General features: G+C 48.3%; 1 protein-coding gene across 1 annotated transcript in view; it reads right to left on the bottom strand.

Moving 5' to 3' along the window:
* IGDCC4 (immunoglobulin superfamily DCC subclass member 4) overlaps window positions 1-19,620 on the bottom strand; it is a gene marked incomplete at both ends in the record, with an annotated part of 75,509 nt that overhangs the window by 47,670 nt on the left and 8,219 nt on the right. Inside the window, one exon of the mRNA XM_079540694.1 lies at window positions 1,880-2,209. Coding sequence (XP_079396820.1) covers window positions 1,880-2,209 — 330 coding nt within the window. The remainder of the gene's footprint in view (window positions 1-1,879; window positions 2,210-19,620) is intronic.

Here is a 19,620-nt window from a genome sequence, read left to right as displayed (position 1 = left end):
ATTTGTCAACATTTACATAGGTCTGTACTGGAGAGAAGTGCTATTGTGTTTGTATTATTTTCTAACCTCTCTTGTTTGGTAGGTCAAGGAATCATTTATTGGCACTCTCATACTTAAAATAGCTTTGGTAGCCATTTCGGAATACAAAAGAATTTTATTCTTGAACAAAGATTCAGTGGCTCAGATCTTAGAGTCTTGTTCTGAGACTGAAATGAAAAACAGCCTGAAGAGCTCTCTTTCATCTCTTCCATTATAGAGGGACATTTGCCTCACAATCGGTCCCGACACGGAGTGGAGCAACACTGTTTGACACACAGACAGATGTCTGTCCCAGCCTCAGTGAGCACCGCCCTTCAGTGTCTGGTGCTGCCCCAGAGCTCTGAGCTCCGCACCATGCTGAGATGGGGTAAATTCTGCCTGTGGGAACACCCCACAAAGGGATGATGGCAGAAGGCTGCCTGGGAACACAAGTCCAAAGCCCAGTCTCTGTGGGAAGAAAGGTTTCCATTATGGGCGTTTCAGGCCATGCTGATACACAAAGATGCCCTTATCTGGGAAGCCACAAGCAGACTGCTCTCTCCTGGTGCATAATGCAGTTGGACAGCAGGGGGCTGGACACATACTTCCAAATTGGGATGTGCTCAGTGACATCCAAGCACCATAAAACTGCTCTGCCTTAATTGCCTTCTCGCCATACCTGAAATTAGCAGTGCTGCTTTAGGAGAGCTTGGAAACTGACATTCAGGGCACCTGCCCCATCCAGGACCTGGTGCCTCCCTTGGCCCCACCGAGCACATAGGGAGCCTTGGCACCCCCATGCTCACTGTGGCTACCAGCTTGGGCTCTCAGCAGATAAGTTGCATTAAGCTCCTGCTTTTTCGCCACTCGCTGTGCTGAAGTCAGAGCTAAGATTTCACAAACAAAGGACATCTGAAGAGGAGACATTCAACATCCTGTCTGTCAGAACCCCACAGCGTAGATGAAAGACCCAAAGGCCTCCCTTGGTTCATCAGATCTTAACTATGTTCACAAGACCACACTCAGACACACTAAAGCCATCAGCGTCACGAGACATCGCAAACAGGGAAAGCAGCAGATTCCCCTAGAAGGCTGTTCTGATTTAAGCTAGTGATGGAGAGCAGGGACAAAGGGGAACTGGGACCACCTGAGCACAGCCCGGCCTGTTTCCAGCACTTTCTGTCCTCAGGTGGCCACCCACACCCACCTGACCATCCCTCAGTGATAACTCTTTCAGTAGCATAACTACGCTGCTCACTCATGGCAAATTCCCAGATGGGACACAGAGCTCAGCACAGTCAAGCAGGGAACACAGAGAACAGCAAAGCATGTTGTCCCACCCCAATCAGGGCTGATTCTCCCAGCTGCTCCCATGCAAGTAATGCAGGTGCATTCTGCACACACCATCCAGGACTGATGGATGCATGGGAAATGCAAAGGACACTTTCTCCCAACTCTTCCCATCACAGTTCCCCTCACACCAGGCAGTGCTCAGACTCAGAGCAACACTTCTTAACTATACCTACTACAGCCTTTGCTGGGGTTGCCAGAGCTCCACAGCCAACACCCCCCCCCCCCCCCCCCCCCACACACACACATTCCTACAAAAATGGTGCTGATGCATGGCTTTGAGGTACTGATTTCCCCACAAAAGCAAACACCAATTTTTGGAGAGCAAGTATGATCCTGGTTTTAATTTAAGGCTCATGGCACTTACCTGGGAGTGTTGCACATGAGAATGCCATTGGGTCAAGAGAGACACCACAGCTTATCTGTGGGCTGTCCCAAATCCCACATACACATCATTAATAGAATTTCAATTCATAGTCATTAGAAAAAAAAAAAACCAAGACCCACTTACTTGAAAATCTGACTGCAGCCGTTTGACTGGTGACAGCCCCTAGGGAGCTGTGAGACACACAGGAGTAATTACCCTCAGCATCAGCTCTCTCAGAGTATTTACTGTCCTTTGCCATAGCCTGTGACGAGATGAAGAGCGATCCATTTGGAAGCACGTGCAGATGTTCCTGCTCCACTAGTGGAAACCCATTCCTCTTCCATGTGATATTGATCACCTGCTCAGCAGGGGCCAGGTTACAGTCCAAAACCACGACTTGGTTTGGCTCCAATATCACCTTTGCAGGACCAGCACTACAGCTCAGCTCCACAGAATCCCCTTCCAACAGCCTCCCTGCAAAGAGAAGACAGCATTTCTTCAGGGGTTGCCCTGCTCGGTTAATAACATCCCGGTTATACACAAACGTGGTTAGAGATAAGACATGACATTCAGCCCCATAGTACAGCCAGCACCTCCCACGACACCTATGCACTAACTTCTCCATCATACATCTCTTGGGCTGCAAGCACAGCCTGCACCACCTCTGCTGCTCCCCACCACGCCCAGCAGCAGCCTTGTATCCACACTTGCTTTTTCCATCCTGGGTTCAAGCACAGAACAACTGCAAGTCAAAGACGATGCAGCACGGGCCCCAACCCCACCTTCACCTGCCACAACTGCCCATAAGTAGCAAATACTTCCTCCCCCCTGCCTCCTTGGAAGAATATTCCTACTGCAAACTGGCAGCCCGAGGGGCAGCCCCACATGCTCAGCCAGCTCAAACCCTCAGGCAGCTGTGTGCTGCAGCCGCAGGCAGAGCGCTGAGCAGCCGCTGGCTGAGCTGAGCTGGGTTGGGGCTGGCCCACTTCCAAACCCACGTACTCATAGGAGAGCTCCACCTCTGAAACAAGGCTCAGCATTTCCTAAAAGAATATTGCCATTAATAAAATGCATTTGCCGTTAGAGTCCTCCAGAGACACTAAGTCAATGTTAGCTGGCAGCGCTGCTTCCACACACCAGCAATTTCAATCTCTGCTGCACTCAAACCATCACCATCCACTCTTTTTATGGCTCTGCTCCAAATTATTTTGTCACTGCTCCAATCAGAAATGTTTCCTGCCTCTATAACAAGTTTATCAACACTGGATATGAACCACATGGCTCCCTGCCCGTCTCCTATCGCAGAAGGCTACAGATTAATTTTATAGGAATTCAAACACTCTATTAAACCTGCTACTACCTACTGCTGATAAAAGGGCTGCCTTTTAAAAGCGTGCGAGTTAAGCAAGCAATTAGGAGCAATGACACGCAAAATTACACGTGCAGGGAGATGGAAACTCCGGGTGTCCCGTAAGGAAGGGCCTTGCCCTGCCCACACTTGGGGCTCATTTGGTGCCCAACTAAGCACGCAGGGACAGGTACTCATTAGGAGGCTCCAGCCTTCTCCATGCTTTGCCCCTCACCTCCTCTGAACCAGCACTGCCAGCAGCGTCACATCAACGCATCTTGAGCATCAGGTGGCCCATGTTTCTTGCCAGGCACTCCTGCTCATCGCTCTGCAAGACAGCCTGCATCTCTGTCCTATTTTCTGCCTTCCTCAGGCTGCAATTTTAATGGTTTTTTGCTGAAAATACTCCTCCTCTCAGAGAGGCGCAGCATGCGGGGACAGCTGGCAGCTAGGAATAGAGCAGAGCTCTGCGGAGTGCTTCCTACGCCAGCACAGGTTGGCAAGAAGCAATTATCAGCCTCTCAGGCTTCTGCCTTCTGAAAACCAACCTGCTTGCAGTCCGAACTGACAGCACCACAGCAGATGAAATACGTGGTGTTCTTTTTTTAATATGTGATGGCGTTTCTTTACCCCTGAATATTGCCCAGATCTTCTCCCGAGAGTCAAAACCCAATAGGATCCAAGCTGCCAGCTAAAAAAAGAAGCACTTACACAACTCAGAGCCTGGCTGCAGACCCAGCTCAGGTCCCTGTGCTGCATCAAGAGAGCATAAACAGTCACTGGAAGGAAATACATGTGAAGCTGAACACACAGTCCAGGAACATGCTCACCAAGGCACATGTTTCACCACGAGCAAGGGATCCTCCATGAGAAACCAGTGCTCTCTCTGCTTCTAAGATTTGGTGCACGTGCTGAGCTGCTTGTGTGAATGCAGTCTCACTGGATAACGACAGGAGGAGGTTGCCTCAACACTTCACCCCAGTGAGCACACACATGCACAAGATCTTTAAAAAGCAGTAGTCACTCCTTTCCTGGAAACCTGCTTGTACCACACAACCCACTCAGTAATAGCAGCAACTAACCTCCAGGGTATCAATGTTTCTACTTGTACACATCTACAGCACTGCCAAGCAGCGCAGCCTCCATGCAATGCTAAGAGATACACGAGTGCTCAAACCACTGCCCTTCATCCCAGGAGCACCATAAGTGCTTCCAGACCAAGAAGCCAAGCAAAAGCCCTGGTGTGCTCACAACCTGTGACATCGGGCTGCTCTGACAGGTGAGCATAGGCTGCCCTCAGCCACCCAGCCTCTTCAGCCCCAGTACTGCAGGTTTTTGGGGACAAGCCCTTGGCACACACAGGTTGGGGCAGCAAGTGCCCAGGACTCAGATGTAGCATTGAAAAAGCTCCAACTACACTTCCGATGTTCAAAGAACTGTATAAGCACTCCCTGATTAAACAAAACATACCTTCCAGGCTCTGAAAATGTAGGAGGAGGTCTGGTTCAAAACACCGCCCTAAATTAGCAAGCCTGACAATGAGATAAAAACGCTTTCAAGGAAAAGGATCAGAAGAGAGTAAAAGTGAGATCAAAGACAAATGAAATCAGGAATGTTGAGTGCTTACAGAAGCTGCTGACTCTTTCCAACCTACATTCTTCATCGTTCAGTGACAGAAATAGATACAACCCTGCTCAAACACAGCCCCACGCAGCCTGCTGCTCACCTTCGCCCTCTTGCCTACTGGAGGTAATGGATGAGCGAATGCAGGGAAGCCACCCCACACACCACCTGCCTCATGCAGCAAGCACAGCCACTTCAAGGGAGAGCTGCAGCAGAACAGAGGCAGGCTGCTGAGCCAGGAAGACTTTCACGTCTCAGCTCAGGGCAGGTGGTTCAGCTGCAGACCTGTGCTACGGAGCTGGAGAGCTCATTGCCTTTGGCTACTCCAGGATGCAGCTTCAAGCATTGAAGCCTGGCAGAACCACAAGTTTTCAGCTCATGGATCTCCAAATTGAGGCCCTGAAACCCTGCACAGCATTCCCCTATGGAAGTCAACGCAGCTTCTATGTTCAAAGCAGGCTTTTACATCACAGCACGCAGAGCAACACTCAGAAATTGCCTAACACAACTGAGAACATTTCAAAATAACTCTTCGGAAGATAAAGCAGGGAAAAGGGGACCAAAAGCAGAGAGGAGATTTACTGGGAGAGAACAGAGATGTCTGTGTCTGACCGGCCCCAGGTAACAGGCAGAGCTCACACCAAACCTCACTAAGGCCAGCAAATCACTGAGCTGTCCCAAGGCAGTCAGTAGTGGTTCAGGACTATAAATATATATGCTAATACACACATAACACGTAGGTATATGCAGCATCCATCTATATGCACACACACACAGAGTTCTGCAGGAACATCAACATACTGAAATATTAACATACTGAAATATTAACATGCCCTGAAACAGAGGGCCTTCGATGCAGCAGGGTAAGTGGTTTGCTCCCATGAAACCACATTCTCCTCTGGCCCCAGGTGTTTTATTCTCTCCCATGTTGCCAACACCTACGCTACGCTACACACAAAAACAGTCCAAAAGATAAAAAGTCCTTTTCTCCCAATCTATTTAATCACTTCCTCACTCCCACTACCCACCCATATACTTTTGCTGCCCATGCCTAGTGAAAAAAAAGGCAGCATCTCCTCTCGAACAGCAAAGAAACAACCAAAAAAAACCAAAAAACCCCACCCACAAAGCAGGGCCTTGCAGACAAACACAGGCTGTAAAATCTTTAAGGCACAGCCCCTGCCAGCAGCAGCCTTCATTCCAGACCCAGAGCAGGCAGCTACAAACCATGTTAAAGCAGCCAACATCTCCTTCCCAATGCACGCATCTCAACACACAGCCAAAAACAACTCCTGTATCTCCTTTCCTCTGCACCAAATGGAGGCAGAAATTGACTTACTATTGAGCAAAGAGGAAAGAATCAGTTCTCCTTCCTTCATGATTACAAAACTGTAAATAACCAGGTGAAGTGTGAGCTAGCTACACAGCAAGGTTTGACAGATCCCTGACATGCAATTACTTGGTCAGAGGCAGGGCCCTCGGAGCAGTGTTTTCACATCACGAGACGCAGTACTCCAAGCCCGTCAATCTGGTGGGAGCTTGCACTCCATGTCCAAGTCCAGCACAACACTGGCCTCTGTATGCAGTTATTTCCCTGCCCTGGGGTTCACCACGCAAAGCAAGGAGGAAAGACCTACACAAGTGAGATGCTTGTTCTGGTGAAATTTTGGCTATCAGCAGTAAGCGTGTCCTTGAGCTCTGTTACATGGCACAAGCAAATAAAAGGTTACTGTTCAACAGGAGACCGGTAGCTTCGTTTGGAGATGTCCCAGCTTCAGACACGGCTCTGCCATTATATCACCAGACAAACCCTTAACAGCTGGGCAGCACAGCTTTTCTCTAGCTGGTTACAGCACCTCCTCACCACAGCCACAACCTTACTTCCATCCAGCAGCCCTTCACCACAGCCACAGCCCCGACCCCATCCCAACAGGCTGTTCCAAGGACAGACAGAAGGGCAGTGCCTGGGGGAGATACACCATCTTGTTGAACAAACCAGCTGAGCAAGAGGAAGCCAAGAAGGTTTAAGCACCTGCAAGGACTTCTTCAGGACTGAGTAGGGCACAGCAGACATCAAGCCAAGCTCCAGGCGCTGTCAGGCTGCACCCCACCACATTCATTTAGGGCTACATCCAAGCAGACAGCTTCACGCACCCCAACACCTGCCCACTGAACCTACTATGTCAGCTGACTCAGTAGAAGAACCTCTCCTACTCTTGAAGCACCAAGACCAAATACTGCTACTAGTGGCACAGGCATCTGACATCCTGCAGCCGAACCCAGATCCTCACCTACTGCCACAGGAACCCCAAATCTGGGTGGGACCCCACCAGTCCCAGGATCCCAGGGCACTACTGGCTCTGTAACCTACCCCAGACCATTCTGACTGGCTGGCAATTGCAAGGCTTACACCTTCCCTTCAAGTGCAGGACAGGCATCTTTAGCACAGATAGAACTTAAGGCCAAAGCCATTTAAGCAGAGCTGCTGACAGCCTCCAGCACCTCTAAACAAAACCCTCAGTGCCTCTAACCCAAAACAAATAAAGTTGCACCGAGCCAGACTGGTCCCGTTACAGCACAGGCTGTACAGGGAGATTAATACTTCACAGGGAGCAAAGTACAAGGGTTTTTAATCTGACACACTTCCAGAGCTGACATCACTCCTGGCTCTTGGCAGCCAGAGATTTTCCTGGGGAGCCACTGTGTTGCAGGTCCCACGGGCTGGAGCCTGGCCAGCACGTTTCCTATTCCACACACATCTGGCACTTTGGAACCCTTGTGCACCTTGCAGAGCTGCAGCCAAAGAAAACCTTCCCAGGAGCGAGGAACAGGCAGTGCAGGCAGAGCACTCGTCGTCGTGTGTGTTCTGCGGGTAACGGGGCTGCAGAAGGGCTGCTCCCCGCGCCCCACATCCTGCAGGAGGTGGCAGGCATTCAAGAGGCAGTTTAAGCCTCTGTGCTGTCACCCCTCTTAATTTATGTATTTATTTTGGATGCTGAACTTGTGGAACTCAGCAACACAATTAATCTCATTTAAGTGGGAGCGAACAGCACCAAAGAAAAAGTGCAGTTATTACTTAACAAATAACTATCAGCACATCAACTACCGCGCTATCGTTCTGCTGCAACCTCACCTTCTGCTGATGCTCTTCAGACACTCCTAGAGCCACAGAAAGACTTTAATTTCACATTGTCTAACTCAGAGAGCAACTGTACTTCAATGCATTCCCTCTGCGGAGCGAACACTCACCGAGGCAGCACAAGGGGCTCTCAGACCATCTCCTGTCACTGACAGCATCACAGCCTTTCCCAGCAGCCCAGCACTGCGAGCAGCCTGCGTGCAACACTGCAGGGGCAGGCAAACAGCAACACCCCCCCCCCCCCTTCCTACAGCTCCACTTCACTTAATTATAGACATCTTCGCATCTAACGGTTCTTTACGAGGCTTGGTGGCTTTGGAACATCGATCCTAACCCATCCACTTCATAGCAGCCCATTATTATATTTTCACATGTATACAAAGCCCCTCCATTTAAAAGTTAAATTAATCATAATTCATCGATCTGTTGTAGCATGCTCTAAATGCAGTTCTCCCCAAAGAACCGTGCTGGGCAAGAGCCCCTTGGCTTTGTTCTGTTCAAATTCCTGCTTAAAAACAAGAGAGCAGAAGGGATGGCACGAAAAACAACAACACTGTCTGAAACAAATGCGATGTCACATTGCTGCTTACAGGCTGTATCTGAAAAGCCTGATTTTATCTAAAGCTGTAATTAAGGTAAATAGGTTAATGACTAGACTCACTTAGATAAAAGCAAAGGCTGCTGAAGCCCCTGGTAGATGAAAATCTGTACGTATAAATACCACATACCAGGCATCAAAGAAATAAAGGAGCTGAAAAGGTTTCCATCTAAGTGCTTTAACAATGCTTCTGATGCTCCTATTGCTGAAGCCAGCTGCAGCTGCTCCTTTTGGCTACCCGAGACCACAGCCACTGACCTGCAGTGGATTGTCACCCTGCTGACTCTAAGGTGGCCTTAGAGTCCAACCACTGAAGGACAGAACCGGTTTCTAGGAAGGACCAGACACTCTCATGCTTCTGTGCAAGACCAGATTGGCCAAAGCATCTACAGACTGCAGCGACCAGTAGGGATGAACACAAAACCAGCTCTCAGCTGAGCGTGGGTTCATCAAGATGCGTGTTATTCCAATGCATCCCCTGCAAACAGATAGTTCAGAAAGATTAAGCAAATCAATAGCACTAATAATTTATTCATTGTGTTGACCTGTCAATAGCAATCATAATGCTAGAGTGCCTGACTCTTACACGAAGGTGAAGCCTTTCCATTTCCTTCTCTCTGATCCCAGGAAGGCTTTTGAAACAGCAGCTGAAGTCCAAAGTGGGCTCTGCAGAAGCCCCTACTTCAAGCTGTCATCCTTCTCTTTTCATGTCAATGAGGCAGAGCTGAGATGACCACTGCAGAAGCTGCTGCAAGCGTGGGATGCGTGGTGAGCTCAGGACGGAGCTTTGAGTTCACATTCATACATTTACAGTGTAGAGGCATATTAAAATTACAAGCTTGAACAAACACACTGGAACAATAACACATCAGAGCCCTGTAATTGGGCCCTGAAATATACTTAGCGAAAAATACAGACCAGCTGCAATGTTGGAAATGCTCCTAATGCTATCCAAGGTAATTATTGGTAACAGACCATCAAACAAGTGCATTAATATGCTCTGATCAGAGGGAGAATCAGATGGGCAGCCTGGCACAGCAGCCTGTACCTGCAAATTATGTAAATGATTGGAAAGAGCAAAGCCCCAAAGCCCTAGAAACACTGACTGTAATGAAAGTTATTAAATGCTATTTTTGTTATCCGCTGGTGTTAACATTATAGGGCCCATTTGCTGAGGTAACTGTAATTTTGCTGCTGAGCAGCAAGCTGAGCTGAATAAGCCTGAGATTTGCCATTTTAAAGGGCTCCATCAAGCTAAAATGACTGCCTGGGATTTGCATGATTTCCTGGACAACATTTTAAACACTTGCGGTGTTTTTTTACCGATGTTCGGAGGAAATCCATTCACGTTGCTTCTGTTCGAGGCAGAAGTTCCTGTTTTTATTCCATGCACACGTTTGATCTGTGAACATCACAGGAGAGTCCTAAAGGATCTCCTGTTACAATGTTATCTATTTCTGCACTTGAACTATTTAAGTCAAGCATGTTTTTAGGTCATACTTTCATCTTTCAATGCTTGAGAAAGCTAAAAACATGCAGCACGATACGATCTGCTGTAATGCCTCTTGAGAACATCAACTAGAAAGTAATATTATCAAACAGAGGACACAAAGCTCTTTCACCAATGGGCTACAATTAAACTCAAGTAGGTTCTGTGCCATTCTCCTCAGTTAGCAATTTTACATAATCCACAAGATAAATAAAAACACACTGGACGGAACAGCATCCAGAGAACGCATCATCCCTCAGTTCTTCAGCACCCTCCGGAGTAGCACGGTGCTCAATTTCAAACCCTGGGTGAAGAAACGAAGGCACAGAGGAGCGACACAACACGGGGATGTGCTGCAATCAATGCAAGCAGCCCCAAGAAGCAGGAGGGGACGCAGCTCAGCAGCAATATCCATCCACACACACGGGATGCTGCAGCCCAGAGTGCAGCCAGCTCTCCTGAGCGTTTCCACTGCTTGCATCGAGCTCAGAAAATTAAAATGATATTTTACGGTTAATGGTTGGAACAGGACCTGTGAAGTCCTCCTCACAGCCCCATTTACAACACAAACGCCAATGACAGAGCAGCAGATGGTCAGAAACACTCCCCCAGAATATTCAGGCGATTCTACTTGAATCCATGCCCAAATCATTTAACCTTAATGGATTCTTTCATTAACAACCAAAGAAAGGGGATCTGGTTGCCAGGACATTAAAATCACTTTTTCAATTATACCGTTATAAAATCGAACAAATTAGCTGTAATTCTTAGCTGAAGCCTAAATGAAAGCACGACTTTATGAAAGAAATGAAAATTGATTTGGATTAGTGGGCATCGAGGGCTTTTTAAAAATTAACAAGATTCTTGTGACTTCATAGCATGGATGGATTAGCTGGAGGGTTTGCTGCCCTGTGTTTGGTACCTGCCAAGGCACCGCAGCTGGCCCCGCTGCATTTGTTACAGCAGGTTCTAATTAGGCCAAGGGAAGAGGATGCAAAGATTGAAGCTGAAACCCAAGGTGTGGGGAAGCTGGGTGGTGCCCAAATTCACCTGTTGGACCTGGCCCAGCTGGGTCTTGGCAAAAGGTATCAAATCAGAACCTCTCAGCTGCAGCAGCACGTGGACAGCCAGCTGTATTTCTTTGTTTGGGGGCGTCTCACTCCAGGATCAAGGCAAAAGTGCATTGGATGCTTCACAAAACATGAAAAGCAAGCCCAAGATATTGCTGCAAAGAGCACACAACCTTAATGCAGACTATTTAGAACCTCCCTCCCTCCGAAAAAGAGCACCCAAAACCACAAAACAACAGGTAAGGGTAACCATGGAAGCACCAGAAAGTCATTAAAAAGGATAAAGGAGCCGTACCACTGGGCACCAGATACAAGGGAAATACAACACAGAGAAGTGGGATCACACTACGAAGGAAGGAAGATGATCTTTGTATTGTATATTACAACTTTAATGAAAGACATTTGCTGATTTGACAAACCCAGGAAACCTAAGGGATGTTCTAGAGAGCCGCTCTGCTGCAGGGGAGGTGAAGACAGAAAACAAACCTTCAGGATTTTATATGTGCACTGGACCAAGTGTTGAGGACTTATTTTTTTAATTAGAGAGGAAGGCAGCACTGCTGGAAACAATTCTGAGCAAAAAAGATTGAGAAAGATGGGATGTTCCAGCACACACTGAGCCCCACACATCTCCAGGACGAAGCAGTGCTGGGAGCATCTGGCAGAGCTGTTCCCTCTGTAAGGTAAATGCAGCACAACATTTCAAAACCGTTTTCATGAAATCTTGCAACACAAAGCACTTTCAACGATCCCCTTTACAAGTCAGCATTTCACATTTAGTTATTTTCACTCTTTATTGCAACACTGCGGTTGACAATTTGCATCAGTAAAAGCTGGCCTGAAAAGTTAATCTTTGGACAATTCTGAATGTTGTTTCTTTGCCATAACCACACTGGTTTGTCACCCTGCATCGGGCTTCCTGATATGCCACAGGGTATGTTCCAACAAGTACAGAGCTCTTCCCTCTGAGCCAAGCTCTGTCATGCAGCCCACAGGGCTCCACATGCTTATTTGCAGTTCTTGTACTTAAGAAAACATAAGAACACATTTAATGCAGAACCTATCAAGCTCCATGTGTCTGAGAAATCTCTAGTGATCTGAAAAACAGAGGACCCCATGATTTTCTGATACAGCAAACAGGTTTTGGCATAGTAGAGCAGCAACTATATAGCCAAAGACAGGGTCTGCAAGCAAGAGTTCATGTCTTGCCTGGGTTTGCTGCTCGAAAAGCAGAGCAGTTTAAGAAAGGACAGCCCCAGATGAGACTGTCACTGCCAGTGACCTCTCTGCAAAGCAAAGCAGAATGGCCTCTCCAAACTGATGCTTTAGGCTGAAGGTGACTTAAGCAACATTGCTTTCCTTTTACACTGCTGCAATGGAACAGGAGAGTGCACTCATCAAATTACTGTGCTTCTGCTGAATGGCAGCAAATGCCAGGGTAGGGAACAGTAATTTCCAGCTAAAAGCACTGGACCTTCCTGACCCAGCCAGCCAGCACAGATGAGCACACTCGACCTTACCTGGGAAATCTGCCCTCCCAGGCTCACTGCCAACTGGCAGAAGCTGGCACTTCTCACCACACTGCACACACACCAGTACCTCCCTGTCCACCAGCTGAGATTTAAAAGTGCCTACGGGGCTTCTGCACATGCATTGATTGTCTAGGAGAAGCAGCTTATTATTATAATTATTAGTAACAATTATACAACTATTATATATGTTAATATATGTCAACAGAATAAGAATATTAACATATTCTCTACAGGGTATTCCACAGAATTAATGAGATCTAGTAATGAGACTAACCTCTCTGACATCTCACTGATGCTTATTTCTAAGCAAACAACTGAATTCAGCACGCATCTGCTCAGGGAGAGCACTGGGCTGCAGCTAACTCAGTACCTGTAGGTCAAAAGGACACGAATGCTGATGAACAGAGGTTTGTGCCTCACTTGGAACAGTGTTGGAAATGGTAGACATGCATTTGCTTGTTAGCCACGCTATCAAGCTAGTACCCTCTTCCACAGGAATTGGCAGACAGTTCTGAGCAACCCTGTCTCTAACCACACCAGCTGTCTGCTGCAGTGAACGCCAATCAGCCCCTGAGAGCTCCCTGCCTTTGTCATATTAATTCAAGCGTTTCACACGGCCGTCCCTATTTGCAGTCCCACCTCTGCTCCAAGACCCTCAAGCTTGGCATGCTGCAGGATGAAGAAGACTCCAGTGCTGTCACCAGGACACAGCCCTGTGAGTGCTTCTAGCAGGGCTTCCCATCCTCTGACACCTTCCCATCACTCTCAGGAGCCAAGGAAAGAGAAACAACTCTCTCCAATGCACTGAGATCAGCGGCAGCCCTAAGTCCAGAGAAGTGCTCTTGGGACAGCCTCAGCAGTACACGGGGCAACTGCAGTGCTATTTTGCAGCCTGCCTCCTCTGCAAGCTGGGCAGCTCTGGAAGAGCAGACAGCTCACATCATTTCAGCAGCAGACCCTAAAAGCTCCAACTCTGGTGCAGTAAAACCAGCAGCCAAATTCCTCCAGACTGAGGATGGAGGATTCAGCCCTAGAGAAGTGCAGAACAAAAGCAGGAGCACTTCTGTGCCTCACCCATGAGACACACAGCACATGATGCTGCCTCCCAGAGAAGGATTTCAAAGCTGCTCTCCTTGCAGCCCCCACCTCTGGGCCCACTTTGGCCCGCTTCTGTTCTACACTGGGTATTTGCATGGATACAAAGAGCCCCATCTCTCAGCTGCTCATCTCCACCTGCTGTGTACCCTTCCCCAGCAGAGGACAGACTACACAGAAGGCCTGTTTTTGCATGCAAACAGCCTACAAGGAGCCCTGCAGAGGAACAAAGCGCGTGAGCATCTCACACTGGGAAGAGTTCACTGGGAGATGTGGGGCATCTTCAGGGAAGGTCAGTGTCTGAGATCACGGCCAGCCAGGAAAAGTCCCAGTACCCTCAAACACATGGAAGTGGGCAGGAGATGGTCAGCAAGAGACTCAGCCTCTCCCCAAAATGACCGTGGTTACAGCAGGTTAAGAACCTCTCTGAGGCTCTTGGCCCTCAATCTTCCTGTGATTTTTTGGCCCTTTTATATACACGTTAGCACTGTCCTGGCAGGTCAGTTCTGTGGATGCCCAGCCAACAGGGAGCCTGCCAGCACCCAGCTCTGGATACCCTCGGAGCGCGAGCCAGACAGCGCTGTCAAAGGGCAAAGAATACACTCTGCAAACAAAGCCTCTTTGTTCCTCTAATTTTGTTCCAGTTAAGTCAGTTCAGCTGTTCCATATAACCAGTCAAAAACATTCAGCATTTCCCAAAGTATTTTAAGACTTCAAAGTTGTAAGTTTTGTTTTGACACTTTAAAACTGCAAGAGCTTTTTTTCTTTAGAGATTTTTTTTGTATTAAAAAACAAAGCTGTTTAATAAATTAAGCTTTTAAAACAACCACCGCTGCTCTGCTTTTATCATGCCTTCAATTAAAATATTGTTTCTTGAAGACTGATAATGACTTCTGAAGGAAAAAAAAAAACCAGAGTGTTACACTGAGAATGTTTTCAATGGATTCCATTTGTTAAAACTTACAACTAAAACCAAACTCCAAGTGGGACAGGCTCCAAACCGGGGCACTGTAGGTTGGCTATCTGAACTTAGCACTTTCCAGCCTTAAAGGAATGTATTTACCCCCCAAAAATAAACTCACATCCATAGCCACTGCTGTGATCCTTGCAACACAAGACCCTCTGAAAGAGCCACATTCACCCTCGAGGTGGGACTGTGACACCAGGGAGGTGGAGAATGGCTGCTGGGGGGACACCGGTAACAACGAGCCCCTGTGAGTCTGCATGGAAGGAGATGCTTGCAGTTATCGAGGTTCAACAGAAGCGGTAGCAAGGGTGAGCACAAGCAGCTAGCAGCTAACAGCTCTCCAGCACTCACCCATGAGGAACATGCAGGAAAAGCACTGCTTAGATGAGTGCCCGGCAGCTCGGCAGACAGGAGCTGATTGGGAGCAGGCTGTTCCAGAACAAACCTTTCTGCATAACCCCGGCAACAGACCTGACCTTTTCATCTACAGAAAGCAGTCAACCACCGCTGAGCTCATGAACGTGGGAGATCTGCCCCTGCAACTTGTTTCGTTAGCAGCAGCGGGGCCAAGGCAGCACTGACAGCGATTGGCTCCTGTCAGGAAAGAGCCGAACAGCTCAGGGACCAGACCTGGGCTGAAACCAAAGCTGCCCCAACTCTCCCTGCGTAACGTGAATGCTGACGCCGACCCCACAGCGAACCAGAACTTGCATCTTCAAAAGCAAAGAAAAGAAGGTTATAAAAACTCATTAGCTGCTTGTGCTTACAACAGTGCTCTTCTGCAAAGCTGTAAGCATGGTGGGCTATGGGAAGCGAGCACACCTCTGAGCGCCTCTTACAGGCAGCGCTGGGATGGACTGGGCCGGGCCAGCTTCACAGTGCCAGCAGCACAGGCACTAATCCCTTCGTTTTGAGGCCAAAGCTCCACTCACACAGTTCACAGTGCAGCCCACAACCAGCTGTGTCAGCACAACCCAGAGAGCAGGATCAAGCAGCCGTGGGGGGGGAGCTTTTAAGCCCGCGATGCTGCCAAATGCTTCATATCACAGCCCTGCCTATTTGCATTTCTGCCTTGGGCCCCATCTGTAGCTTCCCATCCATGTAAAAGCTGTCCCCAGGGAGAAGGGAGGCCACTGTCCATTTGTTCGATGCATCTCAGGCGCATCCAGTTTCAAATGAACTAGGTGGTAAAACTCCCAGCGCTAATCTCTGCAATGCAATTCTGGAGCTTTTGGCACCTGGGGGCAGAGAAAAATCTGAATCGCAAAGCCTGGTCCAGCGGCTGTGCTCAGGCAGTGCCAGCAGTGCCTCCCAGCCCTCTAGCAAGCAGTTCTGCCTCTTACTACCTCCAACACAAGCACTACACTCTTCTCCACTTATTGGGAAACGCTGATTTACACTTCAGTTGAGGTGATCTTGTAAGGTAGGCTTCCAATTGCAGCCTCACTTAAAATCAGTTAGCAATAAGAACATAAGGAATAAAATAAAACATGGTTACATCCCATGGCAGAAGCCTTAATGGGCTGTATTTTTAGCCCTGGAACAACCTGAAAGCCAGCGCTGACATACTGCAACACCGAAGCTATGTCACTGCAAAGCTGTGTCATTACAAGCCACAGCTCTTCTTGCACAGACAATTTTTTCCACGAGCCCAGATGAGTCGGTGTAAAGTTTGCCAGCACACACACGTGTATGGCAGCCAGAAACGAGCCCAGAATGCCAGTTAAAATTGAGAATCAGGAAAAAGAATCCAAGAAATGCAAGCGACCAGTCCCTTTCAACACACACATCTCAAGAGAGGTCACTGCAGTGACTTGGAGCTGGAAGAGGGCCAAGGCACCATGCAGGCGCCTGTCCAAGGTGGCACCCAGGCTCCACACTGGCTGCAAAAGCACAGGAGCTCAGGCTGAGACCACACGACCTCCTCCTGAGCCTCCTGGTACCGCAGCGATGAACTGCCCCACACAGAGTGCCACTGAGCTCTGCACCAGCCTAGTGCTGCACCTGAAGCCCTTCCTCCTGCCCCTTAGGGAAATGGCAATGACCTTTCTGATTTAGTACAACAGAACAGCTCTGGCAGGCTGCAGGCTGGGTGGGAGCAGCTGAACATCTTCCTGTTCCAAAGAATTGCAGATCAAAAACCTGATCTGGATGAAAAGCTCATGATTCAGACAGCACACAATAAGCAAGGGGTAATGTTGGCCGTGCACGGTCTGCAGCGGTTGTAGTGTGGATGGCCTGCAAGCCTGAATCTCCAAAGGTTTCAGTGGCTCTCAGTCTGCAGAGATAAACTGTACCGTGCTCTTCTGGAAGCTGCTCACCCCTGCACAACCCTGGAAGAGCTGGAGCGAGAGCACCCACGCAGTCCTTATCTCCCTCATTAGGAGGGAAAGAAGTTGCTCAAGGATCTAAAACTGGCTGCTCCTCCAAATGAGTTGCAAAACCATCTCTGGAAAGGTTTGTTATCTGCCAGCGGCCCAAGCCACTCCTACCCACAGGATAATAAAGCCATTAGTACCAGCAATGAGACTGTTACATTGTTGTTTTACGTGGCTATAATTTAACAGTTCCTCACTGTTTACTTAAGGAAATCTCTTGAAAGGTCTATAAAATTATACACTCGATACAGTCTGAAAACATTGGCATACACAGGGATTTCTGTTCTTTAATAAATCCCATTCCCAAACTAGTAAACACCAGCTCATAGGAAACATCTCTTGTTTATTGAAACTAAGTCGCATGAAGATATTTTAAACAAAAAGAAGGTGGGAGGCTGAAAGGAACTGACAGATTATGTTTTCCACTTTCATTTTGCCTTGTGTCTAAACAAACAGTTCCTAACAGCTTTGTTTTCCAAACCAACTTTCTCCCAGCTGCTGCCTGGAGCCTCAGAAAAAGGAAAGCGATGCTCAGACCCTCAAGAGTTATTTGACTTCATGCACTCGCTTCACTCAGCCCTCAGCGTGTGGATACACAAACCATGGGGAGCGCTACCAGGAGGAAGCAGTGGCCTTGCAGAGGCTGGAAGATTTCAGCTACCAAGCAACAGCAGCAGGGCTCAGTCACAGCCCAGGCCATGCAGGGGGCACGGGGGCAACCTGCCCTTTGCTGAGCTCCTGTGCCAGCTTGCTTGCCATGGGACCAACCTATTGCCTCCCACCTTGCCACGATGGTTGGAAGAGGGCTCTGAACCCATTCAACATAATTAAGGGCAGCACAGAGACGCTGACCCAAAGAAGATCCAAGAAACTGTGTAAGGGTTGAGCACATCTAATGTTTCTGTGTTTTTCTTTATCTGAAAGATCAAAGATCTTAATCATCAAAGATCTTTCTCATCCCTCTGCCGTCAGCTGCTGATCAAGGATTACATTTCTGCCCTCCTCTCCCTTCTTGCTACACGGTTTAGTGTTATTTCGACTGTACATATCTCAGAGCTCCTTGCCTACACAAGAGATGTGACAACGCTGCTAAGGCTTTAGGACAGGAATAGCTGTCGTGTTGATAGAACTTTCACCCCCATTTCATTCAAATATCAGAAAATTCCTCAGATTTGACCATAAATGGAGATACGTCTCCATCAGAACCCCAGAGATGCTGTGCAAACACATGGCTCTCACAGCCCTCGCACCCACATCCCTGAAACTTGCCCCATCTAAGCCTCCACCACAGGTTACAGGCTTGTTCTAAATACTCCTAAAAAGAAAGAAGGGAAAATGCCAAAGCCCTCCACTCCTGGGCTGCCACAATTATGCACTGAGAGCTTCCTGCCGGGCAGCTATCACCTTATGGCCACAGATGGGGCTCAGCCCATGTGCTCCTGCAGGGAATCCCTCACAACCAGAGGACACCACTCACACACCAGCCCTTCCCCGAGGCCCTTCCCTGCCGGCCCAGCACAGCAGCTAACTCTCCCTGACAGCACACGGATTTCACTGCTATCACAGCACAAATAAGGTAATTAGGCTGACATCTTCAAAGCCCTGCCATTGCTGTTGGTAATGAGATTCTGCAGTTCACTTGAAAATAAAGCAGGGATATGAAGAATGGGCTTTACCTGCTCCACCAACAGCCTGAGCTCAGACTGCAGAGCCATGAGCCCAACAGGTCTGGCTTTGAGGCCACTCACGGTAGCTCAGAAGTCCATGTGCAAATACAAACCTTAGAAAGAAGAGCATTCATACAAAGAAACCAATGGCATGACACATTTACCAATAAAACATAAGCTACAAGAAGACAAACTCTGATGTTTTCATCAGTGACAGCCCTTTTATCTTGCTGTGTTCCGTGCAAAAAGGTGGCACATCACACCTCTATTCTTACCTGAAAAACCACCTGCCAAGAGAAAGGGCAAAGAACTCTTTTGCTGGGGTGATGCTGCTCTGACACACATCCCAAGGCACATTCATTCCTCAGACTGAGCTTCAAGCTTTCATAGCAAAGACCCCAGGATGTATTTAGAATTATTAACTGCATGTTTTTGTTGAGCATGTTTGCTCACAGTGTCTTGACGGGCTGGGGTTCAACCTGGAGTCTCTGTTCTGGACAGGGTGTGCAGGGCTATAACACAGGGCACATACAACACTCCTATCACAAACAATCCAGCCTCAGCTCTAGCAGGCACTGAGAAATGTGCACATTCAGCCCTATTCTCTGCTTCCCGCACACAGCCCACCTGTCCCAGAGCCCCAGGAGTTGCAGTCTCAAGAAGCTGCAGCTCTCATGTGCTGCAATTAGAAAGTCACCTACCCCAAAAAGAGAAGTCAGGCTTCTGAAATTCCTGCCAGCTCTCCTGCATTTCCCAGGTAATTGCTCAAATCAGGAATTAATGAGAAATAATGAGCCAGCACACAGGGGAAGAGAAGACAATTCAGAACAGCAACAAAGAAAACTAATGGAAGTATGCTTTAACAGCTCTCTGTAGATGGCTTCCAGCCTGTATCACCCCAAGAGGCTTCACCTCTGCAGGAAGACACAGGGGTCTCGGCATGTGTACCAGCCACACTGCACGGGAACACAGAGGAACG

This window comes from Tetrao urogallus (genome assembly GCF_951394365.1).
Source record: "Tetrao urogallus genome assembly, chromosome: 11".
NCBI classification, from domain to species: Eukaryota; Metazoa; Chordata; class Aves; order Galliformes; family Phasianidae; genus Tetrao; species Tetrao urogallus.
This window is presented reverse-complemented; position numbering and strand designations above follow the sequence as displayed.